Source organism: Lemur catta, chromosome 16, assembly GCF_020740605.2.
Source record: "Lemur catta isolate mLemCat1 chromosome 16, mLemCat1.pri, whole genome shotgun sequence".
Classification (NCBI taxonomy): domain Eukaryota; kingdom Metazoa; phylum Chordata; class Mammalia; order Primates; family Lemuridae; genus Lemur; species Lemur catta.
This window is the reverse complement of record NC_059143.1, coordinates 14,253,870-14,271,640: the sequence shown is the minus strand read 5'-3', so window position 1 is coordinate 14,271,640 and position 17,771 is coordinate 14,253,870. Positions and strand designations below refer to the sequence as shown.

At 39.5% G+C, this 17,771-nt stretch overlaps 1 protein-coding gene and 1 pseudogene across 3 annotated transcripts in view; one reads left to right on the top strand and one right to left on the bottom strand.

Moving 5' to 3' along the window:
* Positions 1 to 2,469: 2,469 nt before the first annotated feature.
* The window catches only part of USP14 (ubiquitin specific peptidase 14), a 50,831-nt gene continuing 35,529 nt past the window's right edge, over positions 2,470 to 17,771 (top strand). The window contains exons 1-3 of one of the 3 annotated variants that reach the window (XM_045527983.1): positions 2,470 to 2,761; positions 6,623 to 6,768; positions 9,734 to 9,766. In XM_045527983.1, the coding sequence (XP_045383939.1) occupies positions 2,746 to 2,761; positions 6,623 to 6,768; positions 9,734 to 9,766 (195 nt within the window). In that variant the 5' untranslated portion in view covers positions 2,470 to 2,745. Of the gene's footprint in view, positions 2,762 to 2,963; positions 3,044 to 6,622; positions 6,769 to 9,733; positions 9,767 to 17,771 lie in introns of those variants that run through there. The other 2 variants (XM_045527985.1, XM_045527984.1) reach the window with 2 other exon arrangements.
* On the bottom strand, positions 4,875 to 5,194 carry LOC123621904 (annotated as a pseudogene).

Here is a 17,771-nt window from a genome sequence, read left to right as displayed (position 1 = left end):
TCTTTGCTCATCTGTAAGAAGCAACTCTTCATCTCTTCAAGTTTGATCATGAGACTGCAGCAATTCAGTCCCATCTTCAGGCTCCACTTCTAATCCTAGTCCTTGCTAGTCCCACCACATCTGCAGTTGCGGCCTCAAGTCTTGAACCCCACAAAGTCATCCAGGAGGGCTGGAATCAACTCCTTTAAACTCCTGTTAGTGTTGATATTTTCACCTCCTCCCATGAATGTTCTTAATGGCATCTAGAATGGTGAATCTTTTCTGGAAGGTTTCTAGTTTTCTTTGTCCAAATTCTTTGAGGAATCACTATCTGTGGCAGCTATAACCTGACAAAATTTCTCTCTTAAATAATAAGACTTGAGAGTTGAAATTACTCCTTGATCTGTAGGCTAGAGAGTGGACATTGTGTTCGTGGCATGAAAACAACATTCATCTCCTTGTACATCTCCATCAGAGCCCCTGGGTGACCAGGTGCATTGTCCATGAGCAGTTAACGTTTTGAAAGAAATCTTTTTTTTCTGAGCAGTACGTCTCAACAGTGGGCTTAAAATATTCAGTAAAACGTGCTGTAAACACATGTGCTGTCACTTAGGCTTTGTTATTCCATTTATAGTGTACAGGCAGAGTATATTTGGCATAATTCTTAAGGGCCCTAGGGCTGTCAGCATGGTAAGTGAGCACTGACTTCAACTTAAAGTCACCAGCTGCATCAGCCCCTAAAAAGAGAGTCAGCCTGTCCTTTGAAGCCAGCCACTGATTTCTCTCTAGCTATTAAAGTCCTAGTTGGCATCTTCCTCCAATAAATGGCTTTCGTCTCCACTACAAAAAAGTGTAGACACCTTTATCAAAGTCGTCTTCTTTTTTTTTTTTTTTTTTATTTGAGACAGAGTCTCACTCTTTTGCCCTGGCTAGAGTGCTGTGGCGCCAGCCCAGCTCACAGCAACCTCAAACTCCTGGGCTCAAGCAATCCTCCTGCCTCAGCTTCCCGAGTAGCTGGGACTGTAGGCATGTGCCACCATGCCCGGCTAATTTTTATATATATATATTTTTAGCTGTCCAAATCATTTCTTTCTATTTTTAGTAGAGACGGGGTCTCACTCTGGCCTTGAACTCCTGAGCTCAAAGGATCCACCCGCCTTGGCCTCCCAGAGTACTAGCATTACAGGCGTGAGCTATTGCGCCCCACCTGCTACGTCTTCTTGATAATTGGCTGAAGCTTCTATATCAGCACTTGCTGCTTCACCTTGCACTTTCATGTTATGGAGGTGGCTTCTTTCCTTAAACCGCAGCAAGCAACCTCTGCTAGCTTCCAACTTTTCTTCTGCAGCTTCCTCACCTCTCTGTCTTCAGAGAAAGGGAGAGAGTTAGGACCTTGTTCTGGAGTAGGTTTTGGCTGAAGGGAGTGTTGTGGCTGGCTTGATCTATCCAGACCACTCAGACTTTCTCCTTATCAGCAGTAAGGCTGTTTTGCCTTCTTAACTTATGTATTGAATGGAGTAGAACTTTTAATTTCCTTCAAGAACTTCTTCTTTGTCTTTACAACATGGCTGTTTGGTGCAAGAGGCCTACTTTTTGGCCTATCTAGCTTTTGACGTGCCTTTGTCACTAAGTGTAATCATTTCTTGCTTTTGATTGAAAGTGAGAGACATGCAACTCTTCCTTTCACTTGAACACTGAGAGGACATTGTAGGGTTATTAACTGGCCTAATTTCAATGTTGTTGTGTCTCGGGAAATAGGTTGCCTCACAGAGGGGGAGAGATGGGGGGATGGCCAGTTGGTGGAGCAGTCAGAACACACACTTATCCATGAAGTTCACTGTCTTGCACGTACAAAGTTCGTGGCACCCCAAACAATTACAACAGTAAAGTGAAGATCACTGATCACAGAACACCGTAACATAAAGCTGAAAAAGTTGGAACTATTGTGAGAATTACCAAAATGTGACACAGAGACATGAAGTTAGCACACACTTCTAGAAAAATGACACAGATGGACTTTTTCACGCAGGTTGCCACAGACCTTCAATCTGTTGTTTTTTAAAAGAAGCGCAGTGTCTGTGAGGTGCGATAAAACCAGGCATACCTGTATAGATAAGGGAACTGATCCTTGCAAGAGCCAGACAGCTAGTAACAGCAGGAATTCCAAACAGGTCTAACTATATTACCACTAATTTTATGCACTTACAGTCACAGTGCTCAATAAATTTTAATCTTCTCAAAAAATTTTAACTAGAGAGCAAGGTCTCTCAACTCTCAGCTCTTCTACTGGGTACATTAACAAGCACAAAAGATCTTAGTACTGACCCACCGTTTTGGAAAAACTGGGGACATCACATTTTCTACAAAGACAGCAGGGAGGATACCAGGTCCCCACTCGCTCTGCGCCAGGGTGGGGCGGGCCGGCACCACGCGGCCAGTTGGCGCAGGGCGGTGGCCACCCACTGCGCAGGCGCGCACCTGCAGCGGCAGCCCCGCCCCCCTCGCCTCCCCCCCGCCCCCCTCGGCCCCGCCTCGGCCCCCGGCGCCACGCCCCCTCTCTCCCGTCTCCCTTGGCTCCGCGGACGAACTGCGTGTTGCTGCGTCATCGCCAGTGGCCGGTTTGAATGAGACTCTCGTCGCCCCGAAGCCGCCGCCAGCCCTGGTTCTCCGCCTCGGCCGCCGTCACAGCTTCTCCTGGTGCCCTTCCCTTCGCCGCCCTCTCCGGGCCCAGCCTTCCCGCGCCGCCGGCCCCGTCCGCGCCCAGCCATGCCGCTGTACTCCGGTGAGCGTCCCCCTCGCCCCGCGCGCCTCTCGGGGCGACGCTAGGCCTCCGCGTAGGCCCGGCCCGCAGAGGCGGGCGCCGGCTGCGGTGCGCGGGGGACCGCGGGGGGAGACGACCCCGGCACCTTCTCTCCCCTGTCTGGGTTGGGGCCCTGCGACGCGTGGGAGCGCCGTCCCCCGGGGCCGCCGGGGGTGGGGTGGGAGCGGGAGTGGAGATGGGAAGCATCTGGAAGTCGTGACTCTGCAGAATAGTTTCTGACGCTGTCCTAGTGTGCCACGAGAGGTGAGGGTGTGTCCAGGGCGCGGGGACCCGCAGCGCGGTTCCTTTGGGCTTCTCGGTGGTGGCTGCGGAAGGGAGCAGGGACAGAGTGGTGGCGGGGAGGGACCCGGGACGCTAGGTTAGCCTTCATGGTCCTGGGGCTGCCCTCCGCGGCTGCCCTTGGCTTACCCCTGCTGCCTTGGGCTCGATCGCCCCTTTTGTACCAGTTTCCTGAGGCAGATTGCGAACCTTTCTTTTCGCTTCGTTTTGGTTTCCTGAAACGTTGAATTGGATTTCTGTATCCGAAGCAAAGTGCTAGCTTTGAGAGGTAGATGAATGCAGATATCCACGGACGTCATTTCTTCTTGATTGGCGTTTGGCGCGGGTTGTTTACTTGATGGCAGACCAAGGTATTGTCCAGGGATCACATCTTTTTACTTAATGGACCTTGCTATTTTCTAGTCTTATTCAAAATGGCACCTAGAATGTGTGTGGTGCCTCCCATTGGTTATGGTTGTGTGTGATTCACTGACCATCCGTGACTCTTTATCGTAATTCCTTTATTGAAGACAGCATTTTCAAAGAAGAGTATGAATCAAGAGTAATGTTTAATCTTATGGTGGATTCTTGATGGTCTAGAATGTTGAATCAAATTCTTAAATAATGGTTGCCCACTCCTTGCTAAAACCGTAGCAATTAAAAGCAGAATGGTTCTTGAAATATTCCATTTACGCAGTATAGAATTTAGGGAATATTAATAAGCAATGGCGATAAATAAGGCTTTATGCTAATACTTAAACACACTAGTAGGTTCACAGACATACAACAAAACCAACCCCTCTCTGTGTTCCCTCAAAAAATGCTGGCACTCACCAAAGTTTTACCTTCAAAATTGAGTTTTATCTTAAATATTTAATTAGATCTTTTCCTCCTCCCCAAAATAAGGGAATTGAAGTGCATTTCTAAGGCCCCTTCTCTTGACATCTCCATATTGAGAATCTGTATTTTCAGGGTTAACAAAAAGCTGTATGTTAAAATAAAGAGAACATTGTAGGTACTATTTCGTAAGTTTTTGGTACTATTTCCTAAGTTTTCCTCAGTGGAAAAATTGTCTTCCATGAAATGGGTCCCTGGTGCCAAAAAGGTTGGGGACCACTCCATTAAGTACACATTGTACAGCCATCACTACCATCCACCTTCAATTTCACGTTCCCAAACTGAAGCTGTGTACCCGTTAAACAAAAACTTCGTTTCCATCTCTCTCTAGCCCCTGGCAACCACTATTCTCCTTTTGTCTCTGTGAATTTGATGACTCTTGGTACCTCATAAGTGGAATCATACAGTATTTGTCCTTCTCTGACTGGCTTATTTTTCACTCAGCATAATGTCTCCATGATTCATCCATGTTGTAGCATGTGTAAGAATTTCTTTCCTTTTTAAGGCAGGCTGAATAATATTCCATTATTTGTAGATACCACATTTTGTTTATCCATTAATCCGATGGTGGACACTTGGCTATTGTGATTAATGCTGCTATGAATGTGGGTGTACAAATATCTGTTTGAGTTTGTGCTTTCAGTTCTTCAGGGTATATACCCAGCAATGGAATTACTGGATTATATGGTAATTCTATGTTTAATTTTTTGAGGAAACACCACACTGTTATCTGCAGTGGCTGTACCATTTTACATTCCCACCAGCAGTAGATAAGGGTCCAATTTCTTTACATCCTCATCACCACTTGTTATTTTCTGTTAAATTTTTTTTACAATAGCTATCCTAATGGCTGTGTAGTAGGATTTCTATATATATTTTTAAGAGGTCAACTTTTTATTGAACATGTTGTAAAAGAGATTTAGTCAAAAAGACCAAAGCCATGTCATCATGAGACTCCTCAGATTCTTTGCTTCCACTTTCTTCTCCTCAGCTGGGACAGCAGCAGTGGAAAGTGCAGGACCTTCTGGTGCAGGACCAGTTGCTGGAGCGGGTCCACCAGCCCAGATGACACTCCCAATGTTGACACTGGCCAGGATCTTTGCAAACAAGCTGAAAGGTTTCAACATTTATACCAGCTCTTTTAATGAGGGCATTGATCTTAACCTCCCTGATTGTCACCTCACCCTGGTGCAGAGTGAGAGCGCAGTAGGTGCACCCGAGCTCAGAGACAGAGGCCATGGCCTGGGTGAGCTCGGTGCCAGCGCTGCTGGGTGTGGGACTAGTTGCCTGATGAACTGAAAGCCTCACCCTGATGTGGCCTTTGCTTCCTCAGAAGGACTGAACACCTTGGCTGCAACTGAGGAAAGGGTGGATTTCTGTATATTTTTTAAATGATTTATATATCTCTTTGGATTTTTCTTTTTTTTTCTTTCTTTTAGAGACAGAGTCTCCCTCTGTTGCCCGGCTAGAGTGAGTGCCGTGGCGTCAGCCTAGCTCACAGCAACCTCAAACTCCTGGGCTTAAGCGATCCTACTGCCTCAGCCTCCCGAGTAGCTGGGACTACAGGCATGCGCTACCATGCCCGGCTGATTTTTTCTATATATATTTTTAGTTGGCCAGCTAATTTGTTTCTATTTTTAGTAGAGACAGGGTCTCTCTCTTGCTCAGGCTGGTCTCGAACTCCTGACCTCGAGCGATCCACCTGCCTCAGCCTCCCAGAGTGCTAGGATTACAGGCGTGAGCCACCACGCCCGGCCTGGATTTTTCTTAATGTTTGAGGACCTCTTGCTCAGGAATGATACTTTATAATTCTCCCATACCTTATCATTCAGAATCTGTATTCCTTAACCTGTTTATTTTACCAAGAATTTTTAATTTTTTAAAAAATTTTTGTCTGGCTGTGTTGCCTAGGCTGGTCTCAAACTCCTGGTCTCAAACAATCCTCCCACCTCAGCCTCCCAAAATGCTGGGATTACAGGTGTGAGCCACTGTGCCTGACCCTTCCAAGAATTTTTATCTTCTCTTAAAAGTGTTTCTAACTTTTCTCCCTTACTCCTCTTCCAATAGTTTATACTGATTTGGATGATTCTTTAATTAAACACATTATGAGGGCTGTGAACCGTATTCTGGGATGTTATTTCAGCGTGATCGTCACTGTGCAGAAATTGTTGGAGTAAGTTTCAGGAGACAAGGGTTTACTAACCAGTTTTGTGACATTAGCAAATTAATCAACTTTTCTTAAGTCTCAAGTTCCTTATTTATCAAATGAGAGAAGTTAGATACAGTAGAATTTTATTCAGAGCATACTATGCGCATGTCATCCTTGATTAGGTAGGTATTATGGGCATTAGAAGATGAATGACATACTTTGACTCTCAAGAACTAGCCTAAGTAGGTTATCCTCCTAAGCACTGGTCCCCAACCTTTTTGGCACTGGGAACCAGTTTCAGGGAAGGCAATTTTTCCAGGGACTAGTGAGGTAGGGTGGGGTGTCATGGGTTGGCGGAGGGTGGTGCAGAGCTCATGCAGAGATGCAAGGCCCGTTTCCTAATAGGCCATGGATTGGTACTGGGCCTTGGCTCCAGGGTTTGGGGACTGAAGCTCTTAAGTGTCCTCTAAATTTTAAGTTATTTTGTAAATGAAAATAAATTGTGGTTTTGTTTGCAGTTACTGTAAAATGGGGAAAGGAGAAATTTGAAGGTGTAGAATTAAATACTGATGAACCTCCAATGGTGTTCAAGGCTCAGCTTTTTGCCCTGACTGGAGTCCAGCCGGCCAGACAGAAAGTTATGGTGAAAGGAGGAACATTAAAGGTAAAATTTACCCCAAATTTGCATTATATAGTATTATGTTATTGGTGAATTAATACCAGATAATGTGTTTAGTGTTAATGTAAGTGTAGCATTTGAGGTACTTTTCATATGATGAGAGTATGAGTCTATGGGATTAAAACTATCTTATTCATGTTAGTATAAGGGAGGAACATTGTAGTCATTTTAAAACACTATACAATATTATAAAAGCACCATTTCAGATTTTATTTTAAAATGTGTGGTATCAGTGGATACCTCTGGGGGTCAGGGAAGTGGGACATTTTACAATTACCTGTATAGTTTGAACTTTTTTTCCTATAAATATGTATTAAAAATATTTATGTTTTTAAGGCTAATATAAAATCTATTTGTATTTCCTTAGTGATTTTCTGTTACAGGGGTGGAAAATTTTATCTCTGTTTAAAAATATGGAGCAATACAGGTAGACTTGGTTTTTCAAAAAAGCTACTTACAGAATGCATTTTTTGTACACACATTTGAATGTTGAAATTCAAAGCACTTCAACATCTTTGCCAAAGCCTTGGTTCTGGAATACTGGATAACTTAATTTTTTCCTTTTGTCTTTATTGCATCCTGCCCATTAAAGAAGATACCCGTTCTCTTCAGGGTAATCATTATCTAACGTTCTAACTCTACCTGGAGATGGGATAAAACATTTTTTGTTTAAAAATAGAGGGAACCTAATTTTTAAAAAAATTTTTACTTCCCTTAGAACAATCTCACTGACTATAGTTAAAAGTCCATGCTCATCAGCATCACTGATGAAGGGCCACAGAAAGATGAGAAGATATTTTCTCTATTATTTTTTATAATACTATATAAATATAGTTTTAAAAGATACTTTCTTCAAGGGTTAGATGTGAAATGTTAAAGAGCTGTAGTTAATTTTAGAGACAAGACCTGGCTATCCCTGTCTGCTGGGCAGTAAAACACATATTAGTGAAAAAACAGTTTACCCCCAAGAAGTTGCAGTATGAGCCTTTGGCCTTTAGTGAACTCCATAACCTAATTTTTACTGAACTGTGTACTAGTGTACTGTTGAGAATTACAGAAAAATGCTAATTAAATGAAACCATGACTGCTAATAGTTAGCATTTATTAAGTATTCTTTTTTTTTTTTTTTTTCCTGAGACAGTCCTGCTCTGTCACCCTGGCTAGAGTGCCGTGGCGTCAGCCTAGCTCATAGCAACCTCAAACTCTTGGACTCAAGCAATCCTCCTGCCTCAGCCTCCCTGGTAGCTGGGACTACAGGCATGCGCTACCATGCCCAGCTAATTTTTTGTATATATTTTTAGTTGTCCAGCTGATTTCTTTCTATTTTTTAGTAGAGATGGGGTCTCGCTCTTGATCAGGCTGGTTTCGAACTCCTGAGCTCAAACGATCCTCCTGCGTCGGCCTCCCAGAATGCTAGGATTACAGGCGTGAGCCACCGTGCCTGGCCTATTGAGTACTTATTCTGTGCCAGGCTTTTCATATATTTTCTTTAATTCTCAACTATATGTGTTCTCTATATTTTATAAATGAGAAAACTGAGCACCCAGAGCGGTTTAAACAAAATAGTGAGGCACCAAAAGAGCATGCAATTTACAAATCAAACAGATCTGGGTTCAATTTCCAGCTTTGTGTGACCTGGGGTAAGTGATTTAAGGGGGCATTTATATTTATCATTCCTTATGATTAGCAGTAATAACCCTTCAGTTGAGAGGGGCCATTAGGAAGTTACTGTTTGACTTTAAAGCAGAGTGTCCAAAGAGAAAATTAGTGATATCATTGAAGGAGAGACAAGCATATTGAATACCTGGTACCCTCTGTAAAAAGGAGTAACATTGAACTGACTTTATCCTGTGAAGGGAAGGGCTTAGCAGTAGTAAGTTCAAATATCTGTGGACCAGTCATGGCATGTAAAAAAAAAAAAAATTCTTGATTATTATTATTATTTTTTTGTTTGTTTTTATTCAACGTATCAGGCCAGGCGCGGTGGCTCACGCCTATAATCCTAGCACTCTGGGAGGCCGAGGCGGGTGGATCACTCGAGGTCAGGAGTTCGAGACCAGCCTGAGCAAGAGCGAGACCCTGTCTCTACTAAAAATAGAAATAAATTAGCTGGCCAACTAAAATATATATAGAAAAAATTAGCCGGGCATGGTGGCACATGCCTGTAGTCCCCAGCTACTCGGGAGGCTGAGGCAGTAGGATCGCTTAAGCCCAGGAGTTTGAGGTTGCTGTGAGCTAGGCTGATGCCATGGCACTCACTCTAGCTGGGGCAACAAAGTGACACTCTGTCTCAAAAAAAAAAAAAAACATATCAAAGTGAAAGTTTTGTTAATTGCTGCATAGGTGTGAAACTTAGAACTTAAGAAACATTTGTGGACATGCAAATATTATTAAGAATTTGCTTTCAGAAGTCTGATTTATTCTCGTGGTATAATTTAATAGCACTTGCATTCTCGAGTCTGGTATAGTTTTTAAGAGCACTTGCATTTTCAAGAGTGTCGTGGTTTGGATGATAAATTATATAGTCACCTGAATTATGTAGACCTCATTTCATAAGTTACCCTTCATTCTTGTCATATAAGCTAGTTACTAATTAGCTTTGCTGGTTCCAAACATGCAAAAAATAGGATCTGTCATATGTCATCAGTCAGGTATTTTTTTATACTTGCTAAAAGTGTTGTATATCCTGTAAGCACCTTTTAGTACTTGGTGCTGCCACGTTTACTGTCTTTTAGATTGTTACCTTATGTAGTTTAAGGAATTGTTAGACACACTGGCCTTAGGACTGCATGTGTTTAAAAAAAATTTTTTTTCATAGTAATTTTAAATAAAATCTACATGCAGAATAAATTTTATTCCACTTTTGAAGTACCTTAAAATTAGTTGATTATTAGATTATATTCAGATTGTGCAGAGGTGGGTAAATGTTTTTTGTTTGTCTTTGAAACAGGATGATGATTGGGGAAACATCAAAATAAAAAACGTAAGTATTATCTTATGAACACTTATTATAATGCAGTAACCTAATTATACCAAAATAAATTCCAAATGACTGTGTTTTCATATGTGTATCCAGTTGTTCTGGCACCATTGTTGAAAATGCTTTTCTTTTCCTATTGCCTTGTATGGGGGGGGGTCTTTCTTGAAAATCAGTTGTAGGTCTATTTTGAGACTCTAGTTTCATTGATCTAGTTGATTAAAGTTATACTAGTACCAAGTGGTCTTGATTACTAAAGCTTTATAATAAGTCTTGAAATAAGATAGTATATCTTATTTCTCCAACTTTGTCTTCTATTTAAAGAATATTTTGGCTCCTTCGCATCTACTTACAAGTTTAAAATAAGGCTGTCAATTTCTACAAATTGACTCTTGGTGGATTTTGTTTGAGATTACATTGAATCTGTACCTCAGTTTAGGGAGAGTGAATAGCTTAACAGTATTGAGTATTAAAATCCTTAATATGGTATACTTCCTGTTTATTTAGTTCTTTATTTTCTTTTAGCAGATTTGTAGTTTTTCACTATAGAGCTCTTGTATATTTTTTGTTAGATTCTTGGAACTTAGTTTATTTGCTTTTGAAAATAATAAAAAAATTTGTTTTCTAGTGTTTATGGCTAGAATGTAAAAATACAATTGATTTTTCTAAGTTTATTTTCATCCTGTGACCTTGCAATTAATTCACTTACTAGTTGTAGTTTTTTTGGTAGATTCCATTGGATTTTCTGTGTACATAAGCATGTTACTAATATCTGCAAATAATGACAATTTTACTTCTCCCTTTCCAATTCTTATGGCTTCTAATTTTTTAAGCTTTATTAAAGTATAATTGATAAACAAATGACTTCTAGTTTCTTTTTCTTGCCTAATATTTTGATAGGATTTCTAATAGTGTTGAATAGAAATTGGGGACAGTGGACATTTTATCTTTTCCTAGTTCATTAAGATGTAAAATTATGAAAGGCTGTTGAATTTTTAGTGCTTTTTTGTGACTTGTTACAATGATCATGTGATTTTTCTTTTTTCTTTTGGTAATGTGGTTAGTCTTATTGGTTTTTAAATTTTATTTTTCTTTTCTTTTTTTTTTTTTTTTAAGAGACAAACTCTCATACTGTTGCCCAGGCTACAGTGTGGTAGCCTGATTATAGCTCACTGTAACCTGGAATTGCTGGGTTTAAGTGATTCCCTTGCCTCAGCTTCCTAAGAAGCTGACACCATGCCCAGCTAATTTTTTTTATAGAGATGGTGCCTTGCTATGTTGCCTGGGCTGGTCTGGAACTCCTGGCCTCGAGTGATCCTCCTACCTTGGCCTCCCAAAGTGCTGGGATTACATGTGTGAGCCACCTTGCCTGGCCCCTTTGCACTCTTAAAAATTATGATTAACCCCCGAGTCCTGTATAGGCATACCTTGTATAGGCATACCTTGTTTTATCGCACACTGCTTCATTGTGTTTCACAGATACTGCATTTTTTACTCATTGAAGGTTAGTTGCAACCCTGCTTTGAACAAGTCTGTTGGTGCCATTTTTCCAACAGCATGTGCTTACTTCATGTCTCTGTGTGACATTTGGTAATTCTTGGAATATTTCAAACCTTTTCATTATTATATCTGCTGTGGTGTTCTGTGATCAGTGATTTTTTTTTGGATGTTACTATTGTAATTGTTTTGGGGTATCAGGAATTGTGCCTATATAAGATGGCCAACTTAATAAACTGGCCATTCCCCCATTTCTCTCCCTCTCTTTGGGCCTCCCTATTTTCTGAGACACAACAGTATTGAAATTAGGCCAATTAATAACCCTAAAGGAAGAGTTGCATGTCTCTCACTTTCAATTAAAAGCTGGAAATGATTAAGCTTAGGGAGGAAGCCATGTTGAAAGCTGACATAGGCTGAAAGCTAGAACTCTTGTGCCAGTTAGCCAAGTTGTAAAGCCAAAGAAAATGTTCTTGAAGGAAATTAAAAGTGCTACTTCAGTGAACACATGAATGATAAGAAGGCAAAACAGCCTTATTGCTGATATGGAGAGAGTTTGAGTGGTCTGGATAGATGAAGCCAGCCACAGCATTCCCTTTAGCCAAAGCCTACTCCAGAACAAGGCCCTGACTCTCTCCCATTCTATGAAGGCTGGGAGAGGTGAGGAAGCTAGCAAGGTTGCTTGCTGAGGTTTAAGGAAAAAAACCATCTCCATAACATGAAAGTGCAAGGTGAAGCAGCAAGTGCTTATATAGAAGCTTCAGCCAATTATCAAGAAGATCTAATTAAGATCATTGATTAAGGTGGCTGCACTTATTTGTAATGTAGACAAAAGCCATTTGTTGGAGGAAGATGCCAGCTAGGACTTAGATAGCTAGAATGAAGTCAGTGGCTGGCTTCAGAGGACAGGCTGACTCTCTCTTCAGGGGCTGGTGCAGCTGGTGACTTTAAGTTGAAGTCAGTGCTCACTTACATGCTGAAAGCCCTAGGGCCCTGAAGAATTATGCTTAAATATGCTCTGCCTGTACTCTATAAATGGATTAACAAAGCCTAAATGCCAGCATATCTGTTTATAGCATGTTTTACTGAATATTTTAAGCCCTCTGTTGAGACCTACTACTCCGAAAAAAAAAAAAAAAAGATTTCTTTCAAAACGTTAACTGCTCATGGACAATGCACCTGGTCACCCAGGGGCTCTGATGGAGATGTACAAGGAGATGAATGTTGTTTTCATGCCACGAACACAACGTCCACTCTGTAGCCTACGGATCAAGGAGTAATTTCAACTCTCAAGTCTTATTATTTAAGAGAGAAATTTTGTCAGGTTATAGCTGCCACAGATAGTGATTCCTCAAAGAATTTGGACAAAGAAAACTAGAAACCTTCCAGAAAAGATTCACCATTCTAGATGCCATTAAGAACATTCATGGGAGGAGGTGAAAATATCAACACTAACAGGAGTTTAAAGGAGTTGATTCCAGCCCTCCTGGATGACTTTGTGGGGTTCAAGACTTGAGGCCGCAACTGCAGATGTGGTGGGACTAGCAAGGACTAGGATTAGAAGTGGAGCCTGAAGATGGGACTGAATTGCTGCAGTCTCATGATCAAACTTGAAGAGATGAAGAGTTGCTTCTTACAGATGAGCAAAGAAAGCGGTTTCTTGAGATGGAGTCCACTCCTGGTGAAGATGCGGTGAGCATTGTTGACATGACAGCAAAGGATTTAGAATATTACATAGAGTCAGTTGATAAAGCAGCAGGTGGCAGGTTTGAGAGACTGGACCCCAGTTTTGAAAGAGGTTCTGTGGGTCAAATGCTGTCAAACAGCATCTTGTGCTACAGAGAAATCTTTTGTGAAAGGAAGAGTCAAACTTCAATGGTGTAGCAAACTTCATTGTTGTTGTTTCAAGAAATTGCTACAGTGACCCCAGCCTTCAGCAACCACCAATCCCGATCATTACATCGAGGAAAGAAGATGACAACTTGTGGAAGGCTCAGTTGATCGTTAGCTTTTTTGAGCAATAAAGTATCTTTTGATTAAGGTATGTACATTGCTTTTTTAGACTTAATGCTATTGCATATTTAGTAACCTACAGTATACTGTAAACATAACTTTTATATGCACTGGGAAACCAAAAAAATTTGTGTGACTCACTTTATTTGTGATATTTGCTTTCTCCTGGTGGTCTGGAACCAAGCCTGCAACATTTCTGGGGGTATACATATATTTTAGTCTCTGTAATGCTGTTTTCTTGGGAAGAAGTTAATTTTGTTGAAGGCTAATTTATCAATTTTTAAAAGGGTTTTTACTGTGTGTGTTTTATCTAATAAATCTTCACTGATCCCATGTTTAGAAGAGATTTTTTTTTTCCGTTTCCCGCCCCCCCCCCCAGACAGTCCCATTCGGTCACCCTGGCTATAGTGCAGTGGCCTCATCTTAGCTACATGTTACTTTAAACTCCTGACCTCAAGTGATTTTCTTGTCTTGACCTCCCAGAGTGCTAGGATTACAGGGGTGTTGTTTGTTTTCTTTTAAAACTTTTATAATTTTTAGCTTTTGCATGTAACCATGTGATCCTTTTTGAGTAATTTTTTTGTGTTTGTTGTAAAGTAATGGTTGAGATTTATTTTTTTCACATGAATATTCAGTCATGTAAGCACCATTGGTTGAAAAGACAGTTCTTACCCATTCTACCTCAGCATCTTTGTCGAAAAGCAGTTGACTATGTACCTGTGCGTCTATTTTTGGATTCTGTTCTCTTCTATTAATTTGTATGTGTACCTTTACACCAATACCTGTTCCCTACTGTTTTATTATTTTTTATTTTATTGAGATGGGGTCTCGTTATGTTGCCCAAGCTGGCCTTGAATTCCTGGGCTCACGTGATCCTCCTGCCTCAGCTTCCCAAGTAGCTGAGACTAAGGCATGTGCCACCCTGCCCAGTTACTCTGTTTGATGGTTTAAACCTTAAAATCAGGTAGTACAAGTCCTCCAGATTTTCTTCTTTTTCAAAACTGTGTTGGCTTTGCATGTTTATTGAACATTTTGGATTCAGCTTATCATTTTCCACAAAAGAGCCTGGGATTTTGATTGGAATTTCATTGAATTTATGTCAATCTGGCTCATCCTAATATTTTTGTCTTCTAATCCACAAACGTGGTATACCTACTTAAAATTTCTCACAACAGTATTGAATGTAGGGTCTTACGCATATTTTGCTAACTATTAATATCTTACATTTTTGATATTGTATGATATTTTTAAAAACTTATAAATTTTTATAGATTTAGGGATTGCAAGTGCAGTTTTGTTATATGGATATATTGTGTAGTCGTGAAGTCTGCACTTTTACTGTACCCATCACCCAAACATTATACATTGTACTCAATAGACAATTTTTCATCCTTTAACCTCCTACCCTCGCATCTTTTGGAGTCTTCAGTGTCTGTTATTCTGCTGTCTTTGGCCATACATACCCATTGTTTAGCTCCCAATTAAAAGTGAGAACATGTAGTATTTGTTTTTCTGTTCCTGAGTTACTTCACTTAGGGTAATTGCCTCCAGTTCTATCCAAGTTGCTGCAAAGGACATTATTTTATTCTTTCTTATGGCTGAGTAGTATTCCGTGCGTGTGTGTGGGGGGGGAGGAAGGGAGAGAGCCATAAGCGATACTTTTCAGATGTCATTTTTTAATTATTGCTAGTATGTAGCAATAGAATTGATTTTTTGTATATTGACTTTGTATCCTGTGACTTTGCTGATTTCACATATTAACTTTGTAGGATATTGTAGGTATACATGTCATCTGCAAATAAAGACTTTTATTTCTTCCTTTTCAGTCTGTTTTTAATTTCTCCTTTTTTCATGCTTTATTGCACTGGTTAGAACTTTAGTGCTGAGTACTGGAGGTGTTTTATATATAGTCATCATTAGGGTGTGGAAGTTCTATTCTATTTGTAGTTTGCTGAGAATTTTTACAATGACTGGGAGTTGAATTTTATGAAATGCTTTTTCTGTATATTTTGAAATGATCACTGTTTTCTCTCCTTTAACCTGTTAACATGGTATATTACAGTGACTGTTTTGAATATTAAATGAACCTTATATTTTTGGGACAAACCCCACTTGATCATTATGTTTTATCCTTTTTATATGTTGCTAGAGTCTATTTGCTAATGTGTTAAGGATTTTTATCTCTTTGCCTAAGAGACACTTATTTGTGGTTTTTCTTGTATTCTTTTAGTTTGCTATCAGTATAATGTTGGCCTTCTAAAATGAGTTAGGAAGCATCCTCTCCTGTCTGAAATGAAAGAGTTTGTATTTTTATTTTTTTTAATGTTGCCTAGAATTCTCTAGTGAAGCCATTGGGTCTTGGAGTTTTATTTTGTGGGAGGACTTTAAATTAAGAATTTAGTGTCTTTAATTGAAGTGTAGAATTATTCAGATGTCACATTTTCTTTTGAAATCAGTTTTGGTAATTTGTATCTTTTGAGGAATTGCTTCATAAACCAGAGGTTTATTGGTTTCATTGATTCCCCCTTCCTCACCACCCCCCAAACTACCTTTTGCTTACTCATTTACTACTTTATTTTTTTTCCTCTTTGCTTTATTTCTTCTTTTTCACTTTGATTTTAAATTTTACTTTTTCTAGCTTCTTAAGGTAGACACCCAGTTCATTAATTTTAAGCCTTTTTTGTTTTCTGTTTATCTCTTTTGCCAATTTTTGTATTGTGTGTTTGCCTTTTCTTACTGATTTGTTTTTTGAGTGCTTAGCATACAATGGTGTAATTTTTTCTCTAGTTCATTTTCAATTTTAATTGCGCTAATGTTTTATGGAAGTTTTTAAGATTTGTGTAGCTAGTGACATCAGTCAATTTTACATTTTATGTCAACTTTAGAAAATATTACATCACTGCAAAAATTTTTTGATTTATTTACATGTTTTTATAATTTGTTTCTTTTTTTACATTTAAATCTTTACTTTTTTTTTTTTTTTTTTTGAGACAGAGTCTCACTTTGTTGCCCGGGCTAGAGTGAGTGCCGTGGCGTCAGCCTAGCTCACAGCAACCTCAGACTCCTGGGCTTAAGCGATCCTACTGCCTCAGCCTCCTGAGTAGCTGGGACTACAGGCATGCGCCACCATGCCCGGCTAATTTTTTCTATATGTATTTTTAGTTGTCCAGGTAATTTTTATTTCTATTTTTAGTAGAGACGGGGTCTCGCTCAGCCTGGTCTCGAATTCCTGACCTCGAGCGATCGACCCGCCTCGGCCTCCCAGAGTGCTAGGATTACAGGCGTGAGCCACCACGCCCGGCCTAAATCTTTACTTATAATTCATTTTGGTTATGGTGTGGAATGAGGTGGGGAATTGATAGTATTTTTTTCTTATATACTTATAGTTTTCCTCAGTATTCTTCATTGTATAATCTATTTCCTTAATCACTTTTAATGGCATTGTTTTAGTCTCTTCATTCATCTTTTTCAGAAATTTTCTCAGCTATAGTCATGGCTATAAATTTGCTGCATGAATGAATCATTTCATTTATTGTAAGGTTTCATAAAGGAATTTTGTAAAATTTATACAATAGCTTATAATAATGTCTTTACAGTAATTTTTTTCAGCTTACAAACCTGTCACGTCCTTCAAATTTAGCTGTTTTTGTGTGTGTGTTAACATCCCTAAATAAAGCTTTATAGTTTTCTTATTAAAGTCTTACATATTTCTTGTTATTTACTCTTAGGTTAGGTATTTGTTGGTATTTCCTTTTTTCTTTTGTGTTTTCTAACTGATTATTGCTAATACTTTAAATATTTGGTTCCTGAACAGTTGTCTTTGGAAAAAGATTCTTTAGTGATGGCTTAATACTGCTTTGCCGTTATCTGATAAAATATCTATGTGAAAATAAAAGCTGATAGATGAAAGTTATTAGATTTCAACACAGGTATTCTTAAAAGTATGAGTTTGTTGACCTTACTAATTTCTTAATTTTAATCATCATCTGGACATTTTTTATCTCTTCCGGCTGCCATTTTTCCTTTATTTATTTATTTATTTTTAAACCTCCACTTCTGGCCCTACCTTTTTCTTTGTCTTGTGTGTTCATGTCTTTCAGTTAACATACTGAGTAAGAGAATAAGATGTTCATATTTTAGGATTGAGATTTAGAATGACAGTGTCTTTCTTGTTATTCTATTGTATGGAGTGTTTTACATGTTTGGAATATCAGGTTTACGGAGGTAAATGTATAGAATTGTAAAATTGGATACTTTGAACTAATTTATGTGTTTTGACGTTTTCCAATAACAGATTTCAGTGCTCTGAAAATATTTGTATTCAAATATGAACAATGATTGTTACACAGTAGGCATTCACAGAAAGAATCTTACTAGTGGTTTGTGTTAAAAATAATTAATGAGGTTTATACTTTGGAAAAAGGTGAGCTTTCTTTCTCATAAAGGGTAGCAGAACCATGGCCAGAAACCAGATACCATATGCCTCAAAGAAGAGACAAAAGGG